The following is a 21,292-nucleotide window of genomic DNA, read 5'->3' on the forward strand; positions in this document are numbered from 1 at the left end:
ACTAATGGTTAAGTAATGTATATTTCAGCTTTTCCATATCTAATTTCTGATGCTGTCATTTCTGGTGATTGAATTTACTAATAAAAGTCTACCAAAAAAAAAGAAATCGCAGTAGGCCAGCATTTAATAGAATGAGATTCTTAACTGAAAGAAGGTTGATCATATACACATTACTGTATTGAAAACAGTGTCAATTCAGTTTATTTTTTCCTGTATGTACACTAAAACACCTTCTCTTAAATTCTAGCTGAAACTGTAAAAGCAGCAATGGATCTAGACAGCAAACATGTTATCTGCATCTTGGACATCTGTCACTTGGGTGATGATAAAGTGGAAGTCTTTCTGAGCAAAATCTACGAGACAGTGGAACCTGATGTGATGGATCCAGTGTAATGTAATAACTTATTTTTCAAATTTATATACTTCAGAAGGGGGGAAATAAAACTGCTGTAACTTGACTACACCCTCTACACATTGCACTTTTCTAGAACTAGCAGACACAAACATAAAATTATGATTCTTAGCCACCGTATTGGTCATCCATATAACTGAGAAGGATGATTGTTACCTTCATGTTTTGGTAGTCTTGAAGATATTACACAAGTCTTGGTCACTTATGTTCAAGAACAATGAATAGGCAATACAGTGAATTTACCTTCTCATAGGATACCAAGGAGTGTTGATTGTCATCTCTCTTTCTCCATCTGTGCACATACAAACACAGGAAATATATTTATCAGGGTGAGAACTGAGAGAAGAGGCAGGCTTTCCCAATATTAAAGGCAGTGTTTGCAAAAGGATTAATTGTCTGTGCTATAAATTTAGGCTGGAAACTTGTATCCTTTTGAGAATTAGATCTGTTATGTTCTATAGTGATCTCTTAGTGGGGGGTACTAGGGGCAGCCGAACTGCTTCTCAGGCTTGAAGCTGTGCTGTGTTTGTAAAAGGAGTTAAATTCCATGGTGCCTTTAATACTGGCGACTGGACTCAGTGATCCAAGAAGCTACCTTCAGTTCTTTTTACCTGAGCAAGGCCAACTGCTGTGGTTCTGTATATTTGCTTTTGAATATACAGTGTTGGGTAGCAAGTGTAGCACCCCAAGGCTTTAAGCATATCTTATTTATTAATCTTTTAAAACATATCTATTTTTTAAAAAGAAGCTTTTTTAGTGGAATTTGATTCTAGCTTTGCAAGAGAAGTATGTCTTTAAGGAGTGCTTAGCATGGCAGGAAACAGAGTTTGTCACATCGTTAGTGTTTTTTCCTGTTAATCACCGAAATCCTCTTTAGTAATAGCTGTTTCTGAGCACATGAAGGAGCTCAGCAGCTGTGAGGAGCTGCTACTTCCTCAAGAGCAAGAGACTGTAAAGTTCTGTCAACTTGTTGCCTGTATACTAAATCCTGGCTGGCCCCTGCTGTGTTCAGAACCAAGCCCCACTTTTTTCCTCCCATGCCAAAAGCCTCAAAACATGTGTACAGATGGATCCTTAGGAAATTATTCTCAAACAGGAGCTAAAACAACTGCTATTTGACAACTTGTCCATGTGAAATGCTGGCCTCAATTCAGTCCTTTGAGAAGAAATGATTGCATTATGGAAGCTTGCCAATTAAATTGTACTGTATTGACCAAAGCACACAGTTAATTTATAGGAACAGATTCATTCTTTTGTGCAAAACTTCTAGGCACATTTTAGCTGCCCTTTTGGTAATCGAGGAGTATCTATTTCAACTAGTAGCTCACTCATCTGCCTGGGGGACAGTGGACTACATTAACTTCAGTTAATGGTAATTGAAGGAGAAATGTAATTGTCATTATTATAGTACAAGTTCATAGGTAACCAGATAAAAAGTAAAAGCCTTGATATTCTAAAAAAATATATATATAAATCTTTTCAGTCTCTAGTGGTTTACAGTTTAAAAATGTATTAATGAGAAAAATTTAACTTAAATTGCACAGGAACTAAGTATCAAATGTGACTGTATTGTGTGTTTATATTTTGTATGAGTCATATAGTATTAATTCTAGAGCAATGTTTGTCAACCCATGCCTGTCGGAGTACGTTGATACAGAAGGCAAAACGAAAATGTACCGACCCAAGAAGAGCACAGCGTTGCTTGCATTATGTTACTTGTGTAATTCTGTTGCTTATGGGTATGTGAAGATTAGAGGCCATTGCTCTAGGGTGAGAGGGAATAGCACCAGCACTTCATGTACCAAACTGAGCCCTGCTGACTGTGTCAGCCAGTATTTTTTATTTAGATATACTTCAGGTCGAAGTCTAATTTTAATGAAACCAATATTTCTAGAAGTAATTTTTAAAGTCGTTATCTTTGTACAAAAGGACTGTTGTGGCTAAAACTGGCACAGAGCCACTGTATTCAGTTGTTCTAGCCACTCCATCCATCCCATGCAACAGAAGCAGCAAAGGCTGTTTGTTGCATTGCACTGCTTACTACACTTTAAACATGTAGCATTAATAATTTTATTCTATGTGTTAGGGCTTCCTAACTCTAAAAGAAATTTCAGAAAGGTGTGGAATGTGTATAATACATGCTTTACAGAAGTGTTGTTTGAAATTTTTCATGGTAGAAGCTGGGAAAGGGATACTCTTGCAGAATGAAGTCCTGATGTTAGAAGTACAGGCTGTAACGTAGATGTGCGCAGCTAGAAAATATTTAATGCCTGCAGTAGACTTGGAATTTCAATACTCAGGGTCATTCTGTAGAGGCACTTACCCCATCCCCATAAGTTACAGTGAACTTAATATGCCAACTTAAGTTCTGAAGTGTTGCAGTGTTAATATATGGTTCCTCCACTCTGCCGGTCTCCCTCATCCCTGCCAAACCAGCACTGTAGCGAAAGAAACTACTTGCTGTTTTATTTAACTTGGTGTTTATTGACATAGGTCTAAGACCAAAGTATTTTTAATCCTGAATCTGTAAAAACATCTTAATTTTGCCATATTAAGCCAAGATACAGCATCTTTACTCCTGCAAAATGTCGTAGGAATCATCTTTCTTGCTGCTGTTTATTGCCGCTGCTGAGGGAAAAATACTATCAGAGCATATTTCCTAGCTGTAGAATTCATATCCAGCCAAAGAACTGTACTCTAAAATCTTACATTTGCATGTTTCTTAGTCTCCAGCATTAATTTCAAATAAAATCGGAGGAAAGTAAACTGTATGTAACTAATGGTACTTTTGAGTGTATAAAACCTGCTAAGTCATAGATCTTAGAGGTAAGGTCAGGTTTTAATTGGTGTGATGTAGAACTAGTGTAACACTGAAAAATGGAGAATATAAATAAATAAATTAATATGTGTAAATATCTTGCATTATTTCTTCTCATTTTCTTTTCACTTCTGAAAGCTGTTTCCTTTTTCCATGAATCTTCTCCCCAGTCATGTTTAATGTTTACTCTTCTAAAGAATCTTTACAGAAGAACTAGGTCAAGCTTCCATCAAAATATATGCCACCGATTGCAGCTTCTTCTGGCTTTCAACACTGTGTGCAGCATGACTTTTGCAAGAAAACGGGAGAAAAATCTTGAGAGCTTCGTAATTTTCCCTTTATTTTCATTACAAACTACAGAGTTCTGACATTAGTAAGATTTTCCTTTTCCTGTTCTAATGGAAGAAAACAAGAGTTGATACTAGTAATTGCTATGGGATACAACACTGACTGAATTCAGAGAAAGACTCTGTAGAGCCTACATCCAGAAATGGAGATCTGTGTGATAATAATTCAAACATCTCAATGTAAATCTTGAAAGTGAGCTCAAGGGTGAAAATGGGCTGAAAGAGGTAGTTTGCTTCCGTGATCAGTTTAGGTGAGTCTACATCTCTTGCATTGGTTATAAGTCAATATTAAAACATTTCATTATAAACACCAGAACAAGCTGGACCTGACAGAGTAGATGACCGAAAGAATCCAAAAGGAGAAATGTGGGAAATTACTTGGTTATCTTAGTCCGTAAGATGGGTAAATTTTTTTTAGTATTTCCCTCCTGCCACTTTTGACTTTTTTAACAAGGCTATTTGCTTCACAGATGGCGTTGTGAGGGAAGAACTCTGAGCTTACAACACCGAATGAAAGATGACCTGGTCCTCTGAAGTGGCATTGAAGTTGAAACAGGAGCAGGGTGCTAGTCAGAGCTAGAATTTGTGCAGTAATGGGAGAGATGGAGAGGGAGAATGGTGCTGTGCGAGAAAGGACCAGAAAGTTACAGATGCAGGTTTGTTGCAGGTTGTCCAGGCTGCGTTGCTAGGCATGTCAATTGTGTTGCGTTCCAGGTTCCAGCCCTGTCTCCGGGTATGCTCACTGACACTTCAAGGGCTTACCAGCGTGGTGTCAGGTGTTGCTGTTGGAACTGAAATTTCAGACTCCTTGGTAGGCTTTTAGCTGACAGCAATCAGCACCAGCTGAAAATATCTGTAGGCATCTACATTTTGTGCTAATATGAGCAAGCATATGACTTCAGTTTTTTTCTGCCTCATGGTGGCTCTTAGTATTCCATTCAAGACTACAGAGGCATTTTCTGTGCATGCCTCTATAAGTTTACTCTATTTCAACAACACTAGCAACAGGTCTGTTTCAGAGCACTGCGTATGTGGCCTGTATGGATTACATTCTCCTCGAACTAGTGCTCGAGGGCTTGTGGGCATTCCTAAATCTGCTAATCTTCAAGCCTGTGATGAAGATACCCAGTTCACCGTCACAGAAGCACCATGGATAGCACTGATTGAAAAAGGCAACTGCAAAGTTGCTGAAAAAATCAACGTTGCAGCCAGGAGGGGTGCGGCAGCAGCTGTGATCTATGGTGCACTGGACAAAGGAGCCGCCCTGATGCCGCATCTTGGTGAGTATCACACCATGAGGTGCTGAAACCTGGTTATTCCTCTGAATTTTAGTTTAGGACAGCACAGCCAGGCTATGAGGGAGCAGTTGTGTTTGTGGATGATTGTTGCTTTAGTCAAGAAATTCGATGAGGGGAAAAAAACGTCACCTGTAATTTGAGTCTTGACTTTGGTGCTTAGTAAGAAGTACTATGCTGTTACATTCTGAGTTTGGAACAGTGTAGCCAAACTGGTGAGCCTCTGAGATTAGTACCAATTTTACTTGTGCAGCACGTGATTTATTTTAGATGGTGATGCAGAGGAACCCATAGTGTCTGCTTTGAAGGCAGATTTTCAGGGTTAGAGGACACAAAAGAACCCACAAGTGTCTGCCGCATAGGTATACGCTTTGCAGATTGCAAGCCGGATCTTGCCTTTTTTTCCTTTTTTTTTCTTATTGTTCCAATCCTTTCTGAGTAGCAGCTGATCTCAGCCTCTTCTGGGATTCCCCAATTTCTTAATGAAAAGTTGGACAAAATCATTGTAATTGCCGGTTCAGGCCCTAATAGCTATGGATCTGTTGTTAGGGAAGAACTGAGAAGCTAACTGTGATACTGTATTGCTTGGCTTTTATTGGTGTGTTCTCCTAGGTCAACCTGTCTAATAAGTGTTTTAGTACAAAGCAGTCATATATATAGCTATTCCCTTGAAATATACTTTGGTGGAACTGCTCTAGGAATCCTTTGGCTTAGGTCTTGCTTGTCTGATTTTGTGAGCAAACCGAGCAATTTTTAATCTGGAGATGAGCCAGCATTTTATGGCTCACATCCCGTGCTGGTCCAGGTTGACACTTCAGGAAGTTTCTGGCTGTGGAGCCCATGCCCGGGCAGTTCACAGGAGCCAGCAGACACCAGCTGCTGAGCTGGCTGGCTCAGAGTCTCCATTATGCACCTGTAGGGGCATCACAGGTGCTTTACAAATCTAACCATTGAGTGAGGCTCAGTTAAAAAAAAAATAAATAATCCTGAACAAGGTATTGCGCAATAAAAAACCGCGTTGTATGGCACTGAAAGTGCAGTGGCTTGTTCTATGCAGCCAGGTTTGACTCAACTGATGTCATAGTAGAGCTAGAGTTTGCAAATGCAGCTTAAATGTTTTACTGGAAATGTGCAGCCTACAAACCAAAGCCTTTGTTCTACCTCTGGAGCAATTTAGACTTATTGAGCAGCATGTCAAAATTCAGATTACCTTGCTTTTTTAATTTGGTTTCGTAGTGTGCCAGCTCATTCGAACCCCGGATGAATGAAGAAAGAATCATACTGGCTTTATATGGCTGCAAAATCGGTGCCAGCTGCATTTCTAGGGAGCAGGGGGGGCTGTTACCCCGGCACTCACTGGGTGGGATGGAACATTATTTAGACGTGCTGGGTGACGGTGGTGTCACAAACGCGATGGTTAGACTAGACCTCAGAAATAAGGTACTTACTTAGGATGAGCTCTGAAAGCAGACCCTAATTTTTTCAGATATTTTTTTTTCTAAAACTAAAAAGATTTTTTTAAACCTTTTTTTAAACAGATATATCACCTGAGAGTGTATTTCATAAGACACGAAGTCCCACCTTTCTGAATGTAATTTAGTTTTCTTAAAGACAAATTGTGAATTTTATAAGACTATTCCCTGCAGTCTTTCTATAGGACTAAGGTGGATATGACGATTTATTTGGTGGCAAAGAGGGTTTATAAATCAGTGCAGTACTCACGTGTGTTAAACACAGCGAGGGCAGAATACTTCAGTGAGATGAGCTCTTCATCTGATCAGTATAGAAACATTTTCTCTCTCTTTCCCTCAGTGCAGAGTGTGGAGCCATAAGTTCTTTAGGTAAAACAGAAAAAGCCTGGGAGAGGGGTGGTCGTTGCAGCACAGCGTTCAAAGCAGAAGGTGCTTGGAGGTGAGCTATGTTTTTTTTAGAGTTCACAGGGCTGGGGAAGGAAATCCCAGATTTGGCTGGAAGCTGTGACAGTGGCATCACCCAAAAGTCTAAGGAGACTTGGCAATTAATCCTCTCTGCCATTTCGGGAGGGGACCCTGGGAGATGAAGTGTCCTTGTTGGCACAGCAGCGGGAGAAAAATCTGTCCTGCTGCTGCCAGCCGTCTGCGAGCTCCCGATTAAACAAGGAGCAGCCTCTGGGGTTATCAATTCCAACACCCTCTGTCCCCTGCGGCTGTGCAGGGCTGTAGGAATCCCATCACCTTGGTTACTTGTGAGGCCCTGGGGCTTTGGCCACAGTTTCCTGCTATCCTCCTCCCTTCTGGCTGACTTCAACATAAAATCAGTAGAGCTTTCTAGCCAACCTTATTTTTTGTTATAACAGTACAATATTACGTATTACAATATACATACCGTTCACATCCACGCAGCCTTACGGCAGCGGAACAGTTTGTTCTGAGCAAAGTCCAGGTACTTTGCTCAGAAACGGTAACTTAAAGTTGCTGGGAAGGAACAAAGAGAAAAATCTTCCCTCCTGGTGACTTCCTCATCCCCCACCCCATTTCCCTTTACCTGTCATCAGTTTTACCTGTTACTGGGTACGCACATAAGATAAAACTGATACATTAATAGCTTTTACTATGGAAAATTTTAGAGGGCAAGATGTTGGTAACTTTCCTATTCCTCTCTGATGACACAAATAACCGGTGGGGAAATGCTCTGCTTTGATCTGAAAGATTTTCTGTAGGTTTTTTTGTCTTATTTGTGTAAAGTTAGATTGATCCGATGGTACAGAGACTAAGCTTTTGCTAGAAGAAAAATGTCTCTTTTTAGTAGTTCCAGCACTTAGTTGGTTTTCTCTGGAAAGGAAATGGAATATGCATCCGTAACAATATTTTTCCAGTACTGCTCCTTGAAACTTAAATGGAAATTCCAGGAATTACCAAGTTTTTGAAACATGGCCAAATTTCAACAAGGTATTCTGGGGCTTCTTTAATACCAGACCACAGATGGTAGCAGAATAACGCTGTTCTGCAAAGTCACGAAGCAGCTGGTTTGGGCCCATGCTTTGTGATCAGTGCTGGCATGGGCCGGTGGAGGGCTCTGTCCTCTTGTCACTATGGGTTTTTTTTTTCCTATTTTCCTGTTTGTTTAAAAGACAAAATAGGAGACAGGAGATAGTATTAAAAAAAAAAATAAGACTAGCATTATTGCTGCCATTTGGATACTAGTCAAATACAGCAGCTAAGCTAAAATATTAGGTGTGTTCTGAAAGGTTTTCTCTAAGGCCCAGTGAAAGAAGACTCTTACCGATTAAAGCCTCCAGGACTGTGTTGCATGCCCTGGCACAACTGTTGTACAACAGGAGCAAGCAGGTTATCTCATCTTGTCTGTATAGTAAAAAATAACTGGCAATCCTGACAATAATTGAAAAAAAAAAAATATTGTGGCTCTGTGTTTCCTTCCAGCTTGTTTCCAGGATATTCTGTCGCCTCAAAGCCTAACTTTTGTTGTCTCAGAAGTATTTTTGAGATAGGATCTTATTCGCTGTTGGTGCAATACCTGTTGTAACCTTGTGAGCTAAATTGCCTCCGTGCATCACAAGGGAGTTTGGTTTCATCTTTTGGTTTGAAAGCTGGTATAAGGTTAAAGTAAGGAAAGCTGGTATAACTTTACTCAGATTCCCCATCTTAACTCTCTAAAATGTCATTGCTCATTTGATCTTCCGTCATTTCTGTTTTACGACACATTTTGCGCCATCTCCTCTGTTTACTGTAGAAAAAGCTGAGCTTTGAACAGCCTGTGGGACCTGCCTGTGAAAATAAATGAGTTTCCAAGGATGTTCGTGCAAAGCAAATACCATGAACTTCCCTTTTCATGTATTCCTTGTGAAGTGACCCTGCTAACGGCAGTCCAGATGCCTGTGTGAAGGGAATGTTCTCGTAGTGTAGACTGAATTCCTCCATTTCTTGGCAAATTGTCTGAAGTGTCTTCAGGTCCTTGGCGCAGCGAGAGGTGCGGGTGAGGGAGGGAATCGGCAGGAAGGGCAAAGCGCTCAGCCCTTCGCCAGTGGGAGCCGTCACTGCGAAGAGAGGCTGGGAGAGCTGGGGTGGGACCCTCTGGAGAAGGCTTGAGGTGTTCTCATCCATGTGTACAAATTCCTGATGGGGCCAGGGAAGGAGTCTGACACCTCTCAGTGGTGCCCAGTGGGAGAAATAGGCACAAACAAGAAATTACGTAAGAAAAAACTTCACTGTGGGGGTGGTTGAGCAGTGTGGCAGGCTGCCCAGAGAGGTTGTGCAGCCTCCATCCTCCGAGATACTCAAGCCCCAGTCTGACATGGCCCTGGGCGGCTGTCTCCAGCTGCCCTGCTCAGAGCTGGCTTGGACTGCCCAGTCTCCAGAGCAGACAGCCTTTTCCTTCCAGCCATAAAAATCCTTGCGGGCTGTGCTCACCTCCGCAGAGCGCAGACTGCCAGAGCTGCATTCAAGTCCGGGGTCTTCCAGAGCCCCCAGAACATGAAACTAGCAAAGCACAGGACCTCACCACGCTGGCATTTAGTACTATTTCTTTAGCTTCCAAGGCAAGCAATGTGATGAGCACTGGGTTTATTGGAAGGGACTACATACTGTTACCCACTTGTTCATCCATAAACTTGGTGGCGAACATATACGGGGAGCCTAGATTCTGCTTCTGTGGAAAACCAGCAGGAGGTTTATCCCGGGACCACAGCGTGGTGCTCTCATGAGCTTCCTCAGCAAAGCTCAGGAGAGGCTTTGCAAAATTTTTAACTACCAGAACTAGAAAAAAGACGACAGTCTACTGGCTAACCCATTTCCTCTAAAGAAAGAAAGGTGGCATCCTCTGCTCGGCCTGCTGGAAACAAAGAACAAAAGAAAAAAATACATCTAATCAATCAGTCTGGCTTCTAGTTACAAGTGTGTAATATCTTATAGAACATGCACTGCTTTCCTCAGTCCCTTATCAGTGTAAACTCTCTTGCCAGTCATGCCGTTGCAGTTGAAGTTGTGTTAGTTATTGCAACCCAAAAACTGAAGAGAAAAAAGAATGCGCTGGTGGAAGCCTGATGGTCACCTGCAGGTATGGGTGCAAGGAGTCCTTGGGGCATCGCAGAGTGCACTGGTGTGGGGGTCAGCTCCTGGTGCCTCTTCCCACCGGCACTGCTGTGGAACACCTCGGAAGGATCGATGAAAGCCAACAGGCAAACCGTGACCTGCCTGAGCATAACTGCCCGAGCAAGGCACTGGGTGTAAATAGCTGAGGAAAATGCTCGAGACAGATTGAGCTTAAATTCTGATCTCCTGGAAGGCTCCTGTGGTTCAGGGTGTGGCTCAGGCCAAGGCTCAGAGCTTGGAGCCCAGCTGGATTTAACCATTTCATGCATCGCCTCTCGCTGTGTTTTGGGACAGTCCCTCCCAGTGATGCACAGCAGCTGTGGTGGGGACCCTTTTCTCCAGGAACTCAGTGCACTGACTGGCACCAGGGAAGAGCTGGGTTTGATTCCCTTTATAACCTGAGAGGATTCAAACCGATTTTCTTGCTTCCTTGAAGAGGAATCCTGAGCCTCAGGCACATGCAGTGCACCTTTTGCACTCACGGCACTGCAGGAGAGCAGAGCCGGTGGCTGGCCCTACCCAGAGCAGTGCATGTGTAGAAGCAGGACAGCAGGCAGGTGCTTGAAGTTAGTTGTGTGGTGAGCTGTCTGTGGGTTTGTTTTGTGTGTTGTTCTGTCCTCACGCCTGTCCTCTCTGTCCCTATACCCCCTCTGACTCCATGTGGGGAATGTTTACCCCCCTTTTCCCCCACCCCCCCTCCCATCCCTATGATTTCATTTCTGTTATCACCACCGGCTCGAGTCCTTTTGCTTCCTTGTTCCTCAAACCAGTAAGTCCCACTCTCTCAGGTGGGACTCTCCCAAGGCAGAGGCAGTTGGGACCTGGCAGGCCAAAGACAGCACGTGGTTGCTGAACCTCAGGTTTCGGCGTCTGCTGAGGGACTGGCAGGAATTGGTGGGGGTTTCTGTCCTCTCGCCAGCTACTGATGTGTAAAAACTTGTGGGAAACTCTTTGAATTTTCCAAGCTTTCAGCTCAGTTTGTCTGAAATTGGTAGTCAGTGTAGGCAAACAGGAAAGTTATCTGCAGGGAGGAGGTGGGGAAGGAGGCAGGGTGAGGACAGAAAGGAAAACTATGTGACTGCGTACTTTGAAAACCAAACCAAAAATGAGCCAGCTTCAGATCTGGGAGGTGATCTAAGCAGCAAATGATCAGGGGTTCTCAGAATATACGTTTTGGACCCAAATTTCACCAAGTCTCTTTCGGCATCAGCCTTTTGTTCCTTTTAAAATATCTGTTTCCATTTACTGTCCTGTCTACTTACCTCCTAGTCCGGGTGCCTTTCTAACTAAGTATTTATACAGGGTCTTTACAGGAAAAAAAATGGTATCTTAAACCTTACAAAATCAGCGGAAGGGCTTCCTTTGATTTCAGTGGACTCTAGACTGTGCCATTTGCACGTGGAAGTGTTGTGTCAGCAAGTGCGCAATAAGGTACTTCACCTGTTTTATAACGCGTTAATTACTATCTCACTTAGAAATTCATCCTAAATATTGTAAAGTAGTTATTTTAGGAGTGAGTTAGAAGATACTTTAACACGGGCCATCAATTTACATGTAGTACTCACTATTTCTAGTTAAAATCTACTGCTGCTTTCGATTCAGTTTTCTAGATGTTGGTGGAGCTATAAAAGGATCACCTGTGTCAAAGTTCTGCATTACTGTGTGCATCCCCTTGAAGAGTGAAAATGTTGATGAAAAAAATCCGAAATACAAAACTGATTTGTACATAAATCATATATGTATATATATGTATCAGTATTTGCTATGAACACGGTCTGCTTCACGCTTGGAGAAGAGCTTGCAGGCTGCGGGCTGCCCTTTCCCTGCTGTTCTCCCAAGCCGTGGCCATGAGCATCTTTGCATCCATCGAGCAAAGATGCAAAAGGGGCCCAGCAAAAAACCATCTGTGGTTTAGAGTTTCTTCCACCTCAGGGAGCTGCAAGAAGCACACGCTGGAAGGCCTTGCTGAGCCTAAGCCAGCGTGCGAGGTCTCTGTCCTCTCGGGCGGCAGCAGCGCCGCCTCTAGTTCTCGGCTTTGCAGCTCAGGCCTGTCATGCTTCAAAGTCACGTGCCAAACATAAGGCTCAGAAAAAACTTACGGCCTAAAATAATTTCATCTAGAGCTGATCTTTGGTTTAGACAGTTCCACGGCCCTCTCAGAAAGGAGCCTGCGCCAGCCGCTCCTGGCCGTGAGCAGAGACGGCTGCTGGGGCTGGGTGGCCCTCGGGGAGCTCGGGCGATCCCCTAACTCCCCTGGCCACCAGCTGGGGCCAAGCACCTTCCTGGAGAGGACTTTCTCCTTCCTGTTTTTTCCGTGTGAACACTTTGCTCGAATGCCTGTTTCCCCCTCCCGGGCCCTTCCTCGGGGCTGGCTGTGCCGGGGTGGCAGGTGCCTCTTGCAGCTTGTCAGCAGCTCTTGGGGTGGGAGGAAGGAACGAGAGGGCCTGGCAAGTCTTTGGCCTGTTGAGACCATTGGCAAGGTTCCCACCGACGTTACTGGGGTCACTGAAGTTTGTCACAGTTTACATCCTAATTATGCTGTAAAAGCTGGGCTTTTAGCGTTGTATGATCTTAAGAGCCCCTATTCAGAGCGTTCCTGCCCTCGGCTCGCGGTGCTGTAAACAAGGTTTTCGGGACCAGCTGGAGTCACTGCCAGGCTTTCCTTGTTGGATGCAGCGAGGGCTTTTCACAGAGGCCTGTACAGATTTGATGGAGATAAAGTCAGAACTTAAAATTAGGTACGTATGTACCTGGGATGAGAGAGTTCCTCGGGGATGTGCAGCTGGTTTCTGCAAGCAGCTGTGATCGGTGGCCCCATAGTTTGTGGGTCTGTACAAACAAACCCCGAAAGGGCAAACATTTTGACTTGGACTAGTTTCTTCCTCAAAAGGGCCAAGTGTCAATGAGTTCTGCTCTTGAGGTTGTGTTCAGACTGCCAGTCATCTGATGCTCTTCAATCAGCCAACTGCATTACATGGAAAATCTCGGTCCCCAGGCTGGATGGAGATTGCCCAACACGCTGCAGGGGAGGGGAACCACTGATTCAGTCCCCTGCTTGGAAACTCCGCTGCCACTGAATCAGGACAACCACTGAATCAACAGGCCTCAGCAGCATCATGTTTCAGTTCCATGTGAAACCAAAACTACATGCTATCTGACAAATTCTGGCCTTTCTTCGTTGTTGTTTTTTGTTGTTGGTTTAGTTTTTCAGAGGGATCACAGATGCTTTGTTTGCTCAAGGCTCCATGTAGTCATCTGTGTGGAACGCTTTTATCTTCCCTTTAATTTGCTTGCATCTTCTAGATATTGCTTATTTCTGTTTATAAACCAGGTTCCTTTGAAATAAAAGATTGAAAACGTAATTTCATGAAATTGCAAGTGTCTTTGATGGGAGGAAGACTGCGTATGAACTTTGGTCAGGGTATGAGCACCCATCCCTTTCATACCTTCTGCCTCTGCTGACAGTGTTTTGCCCGTATTCTCTGGGGTAGTAGAGGGCACACACACGTAGCGCTGCCACAACAATTGGTCCCACTGTGCCAGAAATACGGAGAAACAATGTTTGCTTCCCTGGCACCAGGGACTCTTGCACACATCTGCCTAGCCAAGGGAAAGTGTTTGGTGCCAGCGCACAGGGCCATCTGACGCACTTTTTTTTCCAACGTCCAGTGAACAGGGAGTTGCAGGCTGGAGTTTCCAAGTTGTGTTAGGGCCAAACAAGCTCCCAGATTCATGGTGAAACTTAGCTGGAACTGGCAACCTCTGTGTGTCTTCCCCATCTCGTCACAAAGATCACCTCAGATTCTCCTGGAAGCTCCTAAAGCCCCGCAGGAGGGAGGTGAGGAGGTTTCCAGCCTCCACGGCTGCTCTGGCCTGAGCCAGTCTTCTTTGTAAAGCGGCAAAGACCCGCAACCTCCGCTCTCGCACTTTAATTTTTTTTATCATTTTTTTTTCAGCTAGCTTAAAAACTTCAGCCCATGCCATTGCCTACTGTAGAGCAAGTCACCAGCCCAAGTCACCAGCCCAAGCTGGTCATGGACATGAGCTAGTTTTGGGTAAGGAAATGCAATATTTATTGTTTTTACTTGTGATTTAGGGTAATTTTTGTTCATGGATTTATTAGTTCCATGATGTTCAGTCCTGGGTTTCATTTTAGGGTGCTCCTTTTGATTGCTTTTTCCATTTTTGCAAGTGCTTCTCCTTTCCACTTCATTGTTCAGTGGAAAAGACCCAGAGGCACAGTTCAGATCCATAGGTAGCGCTTGGAGGGTTCAGTGTCAGCTCCTGTAATGCTTTGCCCTGACAGAGGTCTCTTGTGTCCTTGGGAGCTTCCCACCAAAGACAGAGATCCGGAGTGGGGTACTTGAATAAGAAACAAATGCAGTTTTGAAGGACATGAAAATACAGGTGTCTCATCAGCAAGATGCCCTGAGTGGTCTGGCTTGACATTAAAAAGCAATTTTAGCATAGGCTTTTTTTTTAATCTTGAAAAAATATGTTTAATTATTTACTCAAATAAGATAAAGCTCCAGATAATGGTAGGGTCCATCCCTGTGGAAGGCAGTGACAGCGTTCCCAGGATTTCTCTTTGTTCATCTCAAAGTTATGCCCTACTTTCTGAACTTCTCAGTGCCTCCACCAGTAGCCATAGGGAAAAAATGGAAAGCAAAATTATATAGCGTAAGTCTTTAAACAATAAAAATCTTATTTAAGGTTAAAAAAGTTAGATCTGCACCAGAAATGCCTTCATGCTCTACCTATTTCAGATGTAATTCTGCTTCTGATTTTGTGGGAGCCCATTAATGCTGTTTACCCTGTCATTCTCACATCTGTAGTCATTGTGGGCAACAGTGCTTTTAATTTCAGAAACTTTTTGCAAGCTCTCGCAAACAAATGTGGCAGAAGGAAGTTGGACTACTTGTTAATATGTTGTACTCCATGTCACAGCCCCTACAATATCTGGCCTCTTTCTCCAAAACAAAATGTGCTTTCTTCAAATCTCAGCTTTTTATGTAAAGGAAGAAAATAAAAAAACAACCCAACCAGCAAAAAAACCCTATCAGCTTTCTTCTTGCCTGGTCCCTCCAGGATTCCCGGTCACAGTGACTAGCGGCGATTGCTGCTCAATATGCACCTTTTCTGTCGTGAATCACAGCTAACTGAGCTGAAAGCCACCAGACAGACCGTATTTTTCAAACAGGAGCGAAGGATACACTTCAGTGAGGCTGCCAGTCTGTTTATTAACTATCATTCTGGAAGAAGATTTAATGAACCAGAAGCCAGAAAGTTCTCAGGGTGAGATATGCAGCTTAAAATAGGTATATCTGGCATGCTGTTTTTTAATAGTTTTAACTCTGCTGGGACGTCCCCCTGTGCTCGGACACTGTCCCAGCCACCTCACCCGGCTCCTTTCAGTTACGCTGGCCCAGAGGAGCCGCTGACCGTGCCGGGATGCGCAGGGACCACTGGCCTCTCGCAAGCGGCTTCCCTGCCAAGCCAGGCAAGGCTGCTGATTTCCAGGGTTTACTTGGGAGGACTGAGCACCCGTCAGCACAGGCATCTGCTTTTTTGCCCCAACACAAACACTCGGCTTCCTTAGCTTTGCTAGCCTGAGGAGTTCCTCAGCCATGGCAAACAAGCCCTCTGTTTGTGCCTGCCGTTGGCTTACTCGGTTGTTTTCAAGCGCGTGGAAACACTGCCCGAGCAAGGAGTCAGAAACTTGCTACCAAAATGATGCCAGGACAGCACAACGTCCGCGATTCCATTTAGAACAATTCTGTTTCTTGGTATCGCTGTCTGTGCCACGTGGTGAGAAGCTCAAGTTCAGGCTCTGTGTTCATTTTGGTGAGATTACCAAATGCGCCGTGGACATTTTGCCACCCGGCAGCAGCCTGGGCAGCATGCACGTTGCCCGACAGTTGCCGAAGAGCTGTGAAGTCAGTGGCTGCTGCCCAGAGCCAGGCTGGAGCGGGGAGCCGCTGTGCCCCGGCACAGAGTGCCGCCGTGCCCCGCGGCTCCGCTCCCCGGCCAGCTGGCTGCCGCAGGAACGCCTTTGCCCCGCGTGGCTGCGACACCTGCACCCGCGCTGTCGCTTTGTTAAAATCATGTCAGAAACCGTAACGTATGGATGTGTAAGAGACTGCGGCAAAGCCTCATACTCAAAATCCCCTGCACTACAGGAAGTTTTGTATCCCGAGAAGGTTCCAGGTTTTGGTGCAATTTTGCCTTGGTGAAAACACCAGAGCTAAGCATCCCTAGAGCTTGGGAGCCGCTTGAAGCTGAGTGGTTTGGCTGCTGCCAATTGCGCAAGGCTTGGTTGTATTTTCAGAGTGTTAAGTTGTTCCCTGCACCTACGTGGAACAGGTTTCAAAACCAAGTCTCTCTGGTTGCTTACAGATATACTTACTACAGCTAGAGATGTTACTCGTTGAGGTAAGTTGTCTGCTTAAATGTGGAATGAGAAAATGAGAGGTTTGTTTAGGTTAGGACAAAAGGGTTAGTAAGCTTTGTGTGTTTAGCAATATTGATCTGCAGCAAATTGCTTCACCTGCTCTTCGCTACCTGCTCTGCACGCTGCTATTTGGGCAGCAAAACCAACCTCTGCTCTCCCTGTGCTACTGAGCTACAAACACCTGTAGGTGCCGCGCTGGCAGGGGTGGACGCCCATGGAGCAGGTGGGTTCCCAAGCCCCTGCCCCCAGGTAGTTGTTCAAACCCAAGCTGGGTTTGACCGTGTCACTCTCCCCGTCCTGCCTTTAGCACAGGTGCAAGTGAAGGAAAACATGTGCCATGGCTCGACGCCAAGTTACCGGTTATCAGCCCCCCAGATTCAGCATCAGCCAAAAGCCTGCGTTAACAACTAAGCGGTGCCGACTCATGCCAGAAAGGGTTTAATTCTGTCTTTACGCTAATTTTCTTGGTGATTGCATAGGCAGCAGCTGATCATGTGCCATATAATCACTGCAGAGAAATAACCTTCTAAATGATGGGCTCCCGTCCAGGGACCCAGCCTGTGCGCGGTGACACGTGGCCGTCTGGGGATGTGTTTGGTGGCTCCGCGTGCTGGGGGCAATTCCTGCAGAGTGGCTGGTAGGAGCAGGGCCTCTCCTTCAGCAGAATGGCTCTGTGGAGGAGCTCGAAATGGTCTTGTGTCTCCTGGTATCGTCCTTTCCTGCCTCAAGTTCCCTGGCAAGGCTCTGACAGCATGTCCTGCTCGTGTTTGCAGCAGTTCCGCGAGCACTCAGAGCGCGCTGCCTGGTGTGGGACAGCTGAGCAAAAATGCGCACGTGCCAGAGCGAGGGACTTTTGAAGGCAGAGCGGCTGCCCCAAATAGCACTGCAGAGCCCTGAAGGAACGTGGCTTCTCATTGTGAATTAAAAATATATTTAAAAAATAATTAACTACGCGAACGCGGCTAACACCTAAGTAGACGAAGGCATTGAAAGGGCAGGTTTATAGTGTATGTCCGAGGGAGGACGATGGCTGGTGAGTTCGCACAGCTCACCTCGTGCTCTGTACAGTAATTCCAGGCAGGACCGATGCTGTGCGGTGCTGAGCCTCCCGCAGGCAGCACCGGTGCGAAGGGCTGCCGCGGGGTGGGGGTGCGGTGGCCCCCCCAGGTGGGCGGCTTCTTAGGGGGTCCCTGCCGGCTACTGGGACCCCCTGCCGCAGCGGGCACTGGGGTGGGCTGCGGGGGAGGCAGCCCGGAGGGGGGGTCACCTACTGTGCCAGCAGGTGATGGGGGTGTGGGGGGTGATCCACCCTGGCTGGGAGCGATCCGGGGGGGTCCCCGTCACCCCTGAGAGGTGACGGCAGGAGGAACCGTCACTTCTGAGAGGTGACCCGGCTGGGCGACCCACCGCATCCCCCCTGGGAAGCAACCTGGGGTGGTGACCCATTGCCCTGCGGGGCGCTCCGGCCAGGGGGACCCCCCCGGTGTCCCCGCGCCGTCGGGGCGCCCGTGGCTGCCGCCGCGGGCACCGGTCCCCGGTCGGGCGGCGGGGGGTGCGGCGGGGCCGGGGACTGCCGGCGGGGCTCCGGGCGGGGCGGGGGCGTGCCGCGGGGGGGGGGAGGCCCCGCTCCTCCCCCGTGAGCGGCGGCGGCGGCGGGGCCGCGGCGGTTTTAGGCGGCGGCGCGGCCGGGCCGGGCCGGGCCGTGATGCCGTCGGGGGCCGCGCTGCTGGCGGTGGCCGCGCTGCTCTGCGCCTCCCCCCGGCCCGGGCCCCGCGGGGCGGCGGCGGCGGCCTGGAGCGCTTGGCTGAACGTGTCGTGGGAGGACGGCGCGGACCGCAACCGGAGCGGCTGGGAGGCGAGCGAGAGCGGCCTGTACGGGCAGGACTCGCCGCTGCAGGCGGCCGCGGGGGTGCTGGTGCTGCCCGACGACCGCGACTCCTTCAACGCCTGCAGCGCCCGCACCAACTTCAGCGGCGCCCCGGCGGCCGGCGGGGACGCCCCGGGCTGGCTCGCCCTCATCCAGCGCGGCGGCGGCTGCTCCTTCGCCGATAAGATCCGCCTGGCCGCCGAGCGCGGCGCCGCCGCCGCCGTCATCTACAACTACCGCGGCACCGGCAACGAGGTGCTGCCCATGTCCCACCACGGTGAGTGGCGGGGGTCTGCCCCGCGAGAAGGGGGCACCCCGGGGGCAGCCCCTCCGGCTGGCTCAGCCCACCCGCCTGGGATGCCCAGCAAGGGGCTGGGGTTCCTTTCTGCCCCTGCTGCGCCAGCGGTGTCTGCCCCGAGCACCCGGTGCCGTTCCGGGCGCTGCTGTTGCTGAATTTTCCCTTGATTAATGAGTAACGATGTCTGCTGGCTGGGGCCGCCGCAGGTGTGCGGGGGGAGCAGTGCCTGCCGGCTGCTCCGGGTTCCCTGCGACCAGGTAGCTGCCCGGAGTTGATGGATGCTGCGGTTTTCAAAGCCTGCGGAGTAGGTTGGGATAGGCTGGGCTTCCACACTCGGGCACCGGTTTTCCCTGCGTCCTGCACACTAACCAGCTCAGGAGCAGGCAGAGAATGATCCTCGTGCGTAGCCTCCCTCCTCTCGCTGTAGAACGCCTCCTCCTTGCCAGCGCTGTTGGTTTGGCTTTGTTGTTTTTTCTTCCCGAACTGCCTGTCTTGCAAAGGAAGAATGAGATTTGGCTCTCTTTCAGCCTAGTGTTTCCTGAGAAAGTGCCCTGGGCTGGAAGCCGTGTAACTGCCTCCTGGTCAGGGCAGGAGCAGGTGCCCTGCCCGTGGTGGGGCAGGGATGCGCTGGCTCCGTCCAGCCCTCAGCTGCCGGCTGGATGCGCGCACACCTCAGGGGTCTCTTGGTGTTCTGCTAAGTGACGCTGCTTTGGGGAGCCGCATCTTCTGGAGAGAAACAGTGAAAACACAGAGCGAGTCTTAAAGCTTTGACTGGCTTGAAAAATAATTGTATCCTTGCAGCACCCCTCGTAGAAGGGGTGGAGAGGGTTTCTGTCTGGTAGCGGTGGAGGTAAGTGTTCTGGTCAGACAAGGAAGCAGTAGCTGCCTCTGGAGCTTCGTTGTGTGCAATCTTAATGACCTGTATGACTGTCTGTACGCCACTTTAAGAATTTAGAACATACAGTCTGGATGGGTTCTGGCCTTTCTGAGGCAGAGCTTTCTTACGTAATTAAATCATCTGCTGACAACCGGCGTTGAGATCTGGCTAGTGCTGGGTGAGTTCCTTCTGCTGAGTTGCCAGTAGCATCCCTGCCCTGAGCCCTGTTTGCTGTGTGCCTACCTAATCCCACAGCTCTCTGCAGAGCTCCTTTGGCACTGGCTGACCTGGGCAGGTCACTGCTGAACCTGTTCCTGGGGGGAAGGTATGTGTGCTCCTGGCCTGAACACTGGGAGACCTACAGCATCTTAATCTTGCTGGGAGCTGCCTCAAAATAAGCCATCTGCTGTCTGCAGGGTCTGCTCCAAGAGGAGCTTCCTCCTTTCCCATGCTGTCCTTAAGCTTTCTGCTGAGGGATTTATGTCAGAGTGGCTGTAGCTGGCCTGATTATCCTGCATGATGGGTTACAGGCTTGAGGGCACTTTGAAACTTCTCAGCTGAATTGCAGATAAATAGGACAGGGACTTCTTGAAGAAGACAGCTTCTGTCAAACCACTTATTTCATCTGCACGATGACTCCTTGCCACATCCTAGCACAACTACTGGGCTAAGCTTGTTGCTGCTGCTGTTTTTATTCCTTGTCCTTGTTTTAGTCCCTCACTACTTCTCCTGTGCCACCCTCCCTTTTCTTCCCCTCTGGACTTGAGTTATCTTTTTATGTTTTCACAGTTGTCTGCAAGTCCCTGTTCTCATCACTTCCCACAGTGATGCTCTTCCTTCTGCTTGTGGGGTCTTCGGTGACACGCTGTGCTTGAGCCACCCCTGCCCCTGCTGGGAGCCAATGCTCTCCAGTCAAACCTGACAAACGTTAACACAGCATGGCCAGGAGGAAGCAAGCTGCAAGTAATCAGCCTCATTCATTTTGCCAAGTGTGGGATATTCCTTGTACAGTGCTGGTGAGGTGTAGTGCTGTAGGCTGAGCTGAAACTTCAGAGGTAAGAGCTGGTCAGACTGCCCTTCACTGAACTGTGCTTTGGGGTGGGTCTCCTCTTCTGGCCTCCAGTGGTGGCACTGGATGCTCTAACTCTTCTGGAGGCAGCGGTGAAGGTAGCCCTGCTCATTAAAGAATGAGTTTTGTGCAACTAGAACTCCGGCCGTTGCTGTAATGGCTGTAGCTGTGCTAGTGGTGACTTCATGACCTGGGTTTCCTAATTGGCTTCATTTCTGCTTTAACAGGGCCACCATATGCCATCAAGTGAAACTAAACAAGGCCAAGCACTTCCTCAAGCTGAGGCAGTGGGAGGCAGCAGGAGGTGGCGTTGCGGGGGGTGAGGAGGAGCGAAGTGTCCGGGCTGCCTAGGGTAGCATCTCCTGCCTGCGCTGCAGCCGTGCCGAGGGCTCTCCTCTCCGCAGCGGGGCACAGGACCTGTCATCTGCCTGCCAGAGAAGGAAAGTCCCCATGGGTGGGCTTTGATAAAATGCGTGGCACAATGTGGCTTTTCATTGCAGAACTTTGGTGGCAACAGAATTTTATCTAAAAGTACAGTGTGCCTTTTCCGGGGCTGTCAAGCTTGGCTTTTGAAGCAACTTTCTTCTTTAGAAGCTTGAATGTGCCTGTACTTGTCAGCAATGTTGGTGCTGGTCATCCTGCTTCCAGAGATTTCTTTGCTTATAATCATCGTGTTTAGTCTGATGAATTCTTTATTGCTTGTATCAGTGCTCTGTGTGGAAACTTTGTGGTGTGTCAACTTTAAAAACAAACAAACACAAACAAAAAAAA

General features: G+C 47.6%; 2 protein-coding genes across 3 annotated transcripts in view; both read left to right on the forward strand.

Annotated features, from left to right (window-relative positions):
• Positions 1 to 3,332, forward strand: part of RADX (RPA1 related single stranded DNA binding protein, X-linked) — a 28,567-nt gene extending 25,235 nt beyond the window's left edge. The window contains exon 15 of the mRNA XM_027791928.2: positions 248 to 3,332. Coding sequence (XP_027647729.2) covers positions 248 to 393 — 146 coding nt within the window. The 3' untranslated portion in view covers positions 394 to 3,332. The remainder of the gene's footprint in view (positions 1 to 247) is intronic.
• Positions 3,333 to 3,458: 126 nt separating this feature from the next.
• Positions 3,459 to 21,292, forward strand: part of RNF128 (ring finger protein 128) — a 41,990-nt gene continuing 24,156 nt past the window's right edge. Inside the window, exon 1 of one of the 2 annotated variants that reach the window (XM_027791917.2) lies at positions 3,459 to 4,857. In XM_027791917.2, coding sequence (XP_027647718.1) covers positions 4,458 to 4,857 — 400 coding nt within the window. In that variant the 5' untranslated portion in view covers positions 3,459 to 4,457. Of the gene's footprint in view, positions 4,858 to 18,055; positions 18,555 to 21,292 lie in introns of those variants that run through there. The other variant, XM_055817922.1, reaches the window with a different exon arrangement.

Source organism: Falco peregrinus, chromosome 13, assembly GCF_023634155.1.
Source record: "Falco peregrinus isolate bFalPer1 chromosome 13, bFalPer1.pri, whole genome shotgun sequence".
Classification (NCBI taxonomy): domain Eukaryota; kingdom Metazoa; phylum Chordata; class Aves; order Falconiformes; family Falconidae; genus Falco; species Falco peregrinus.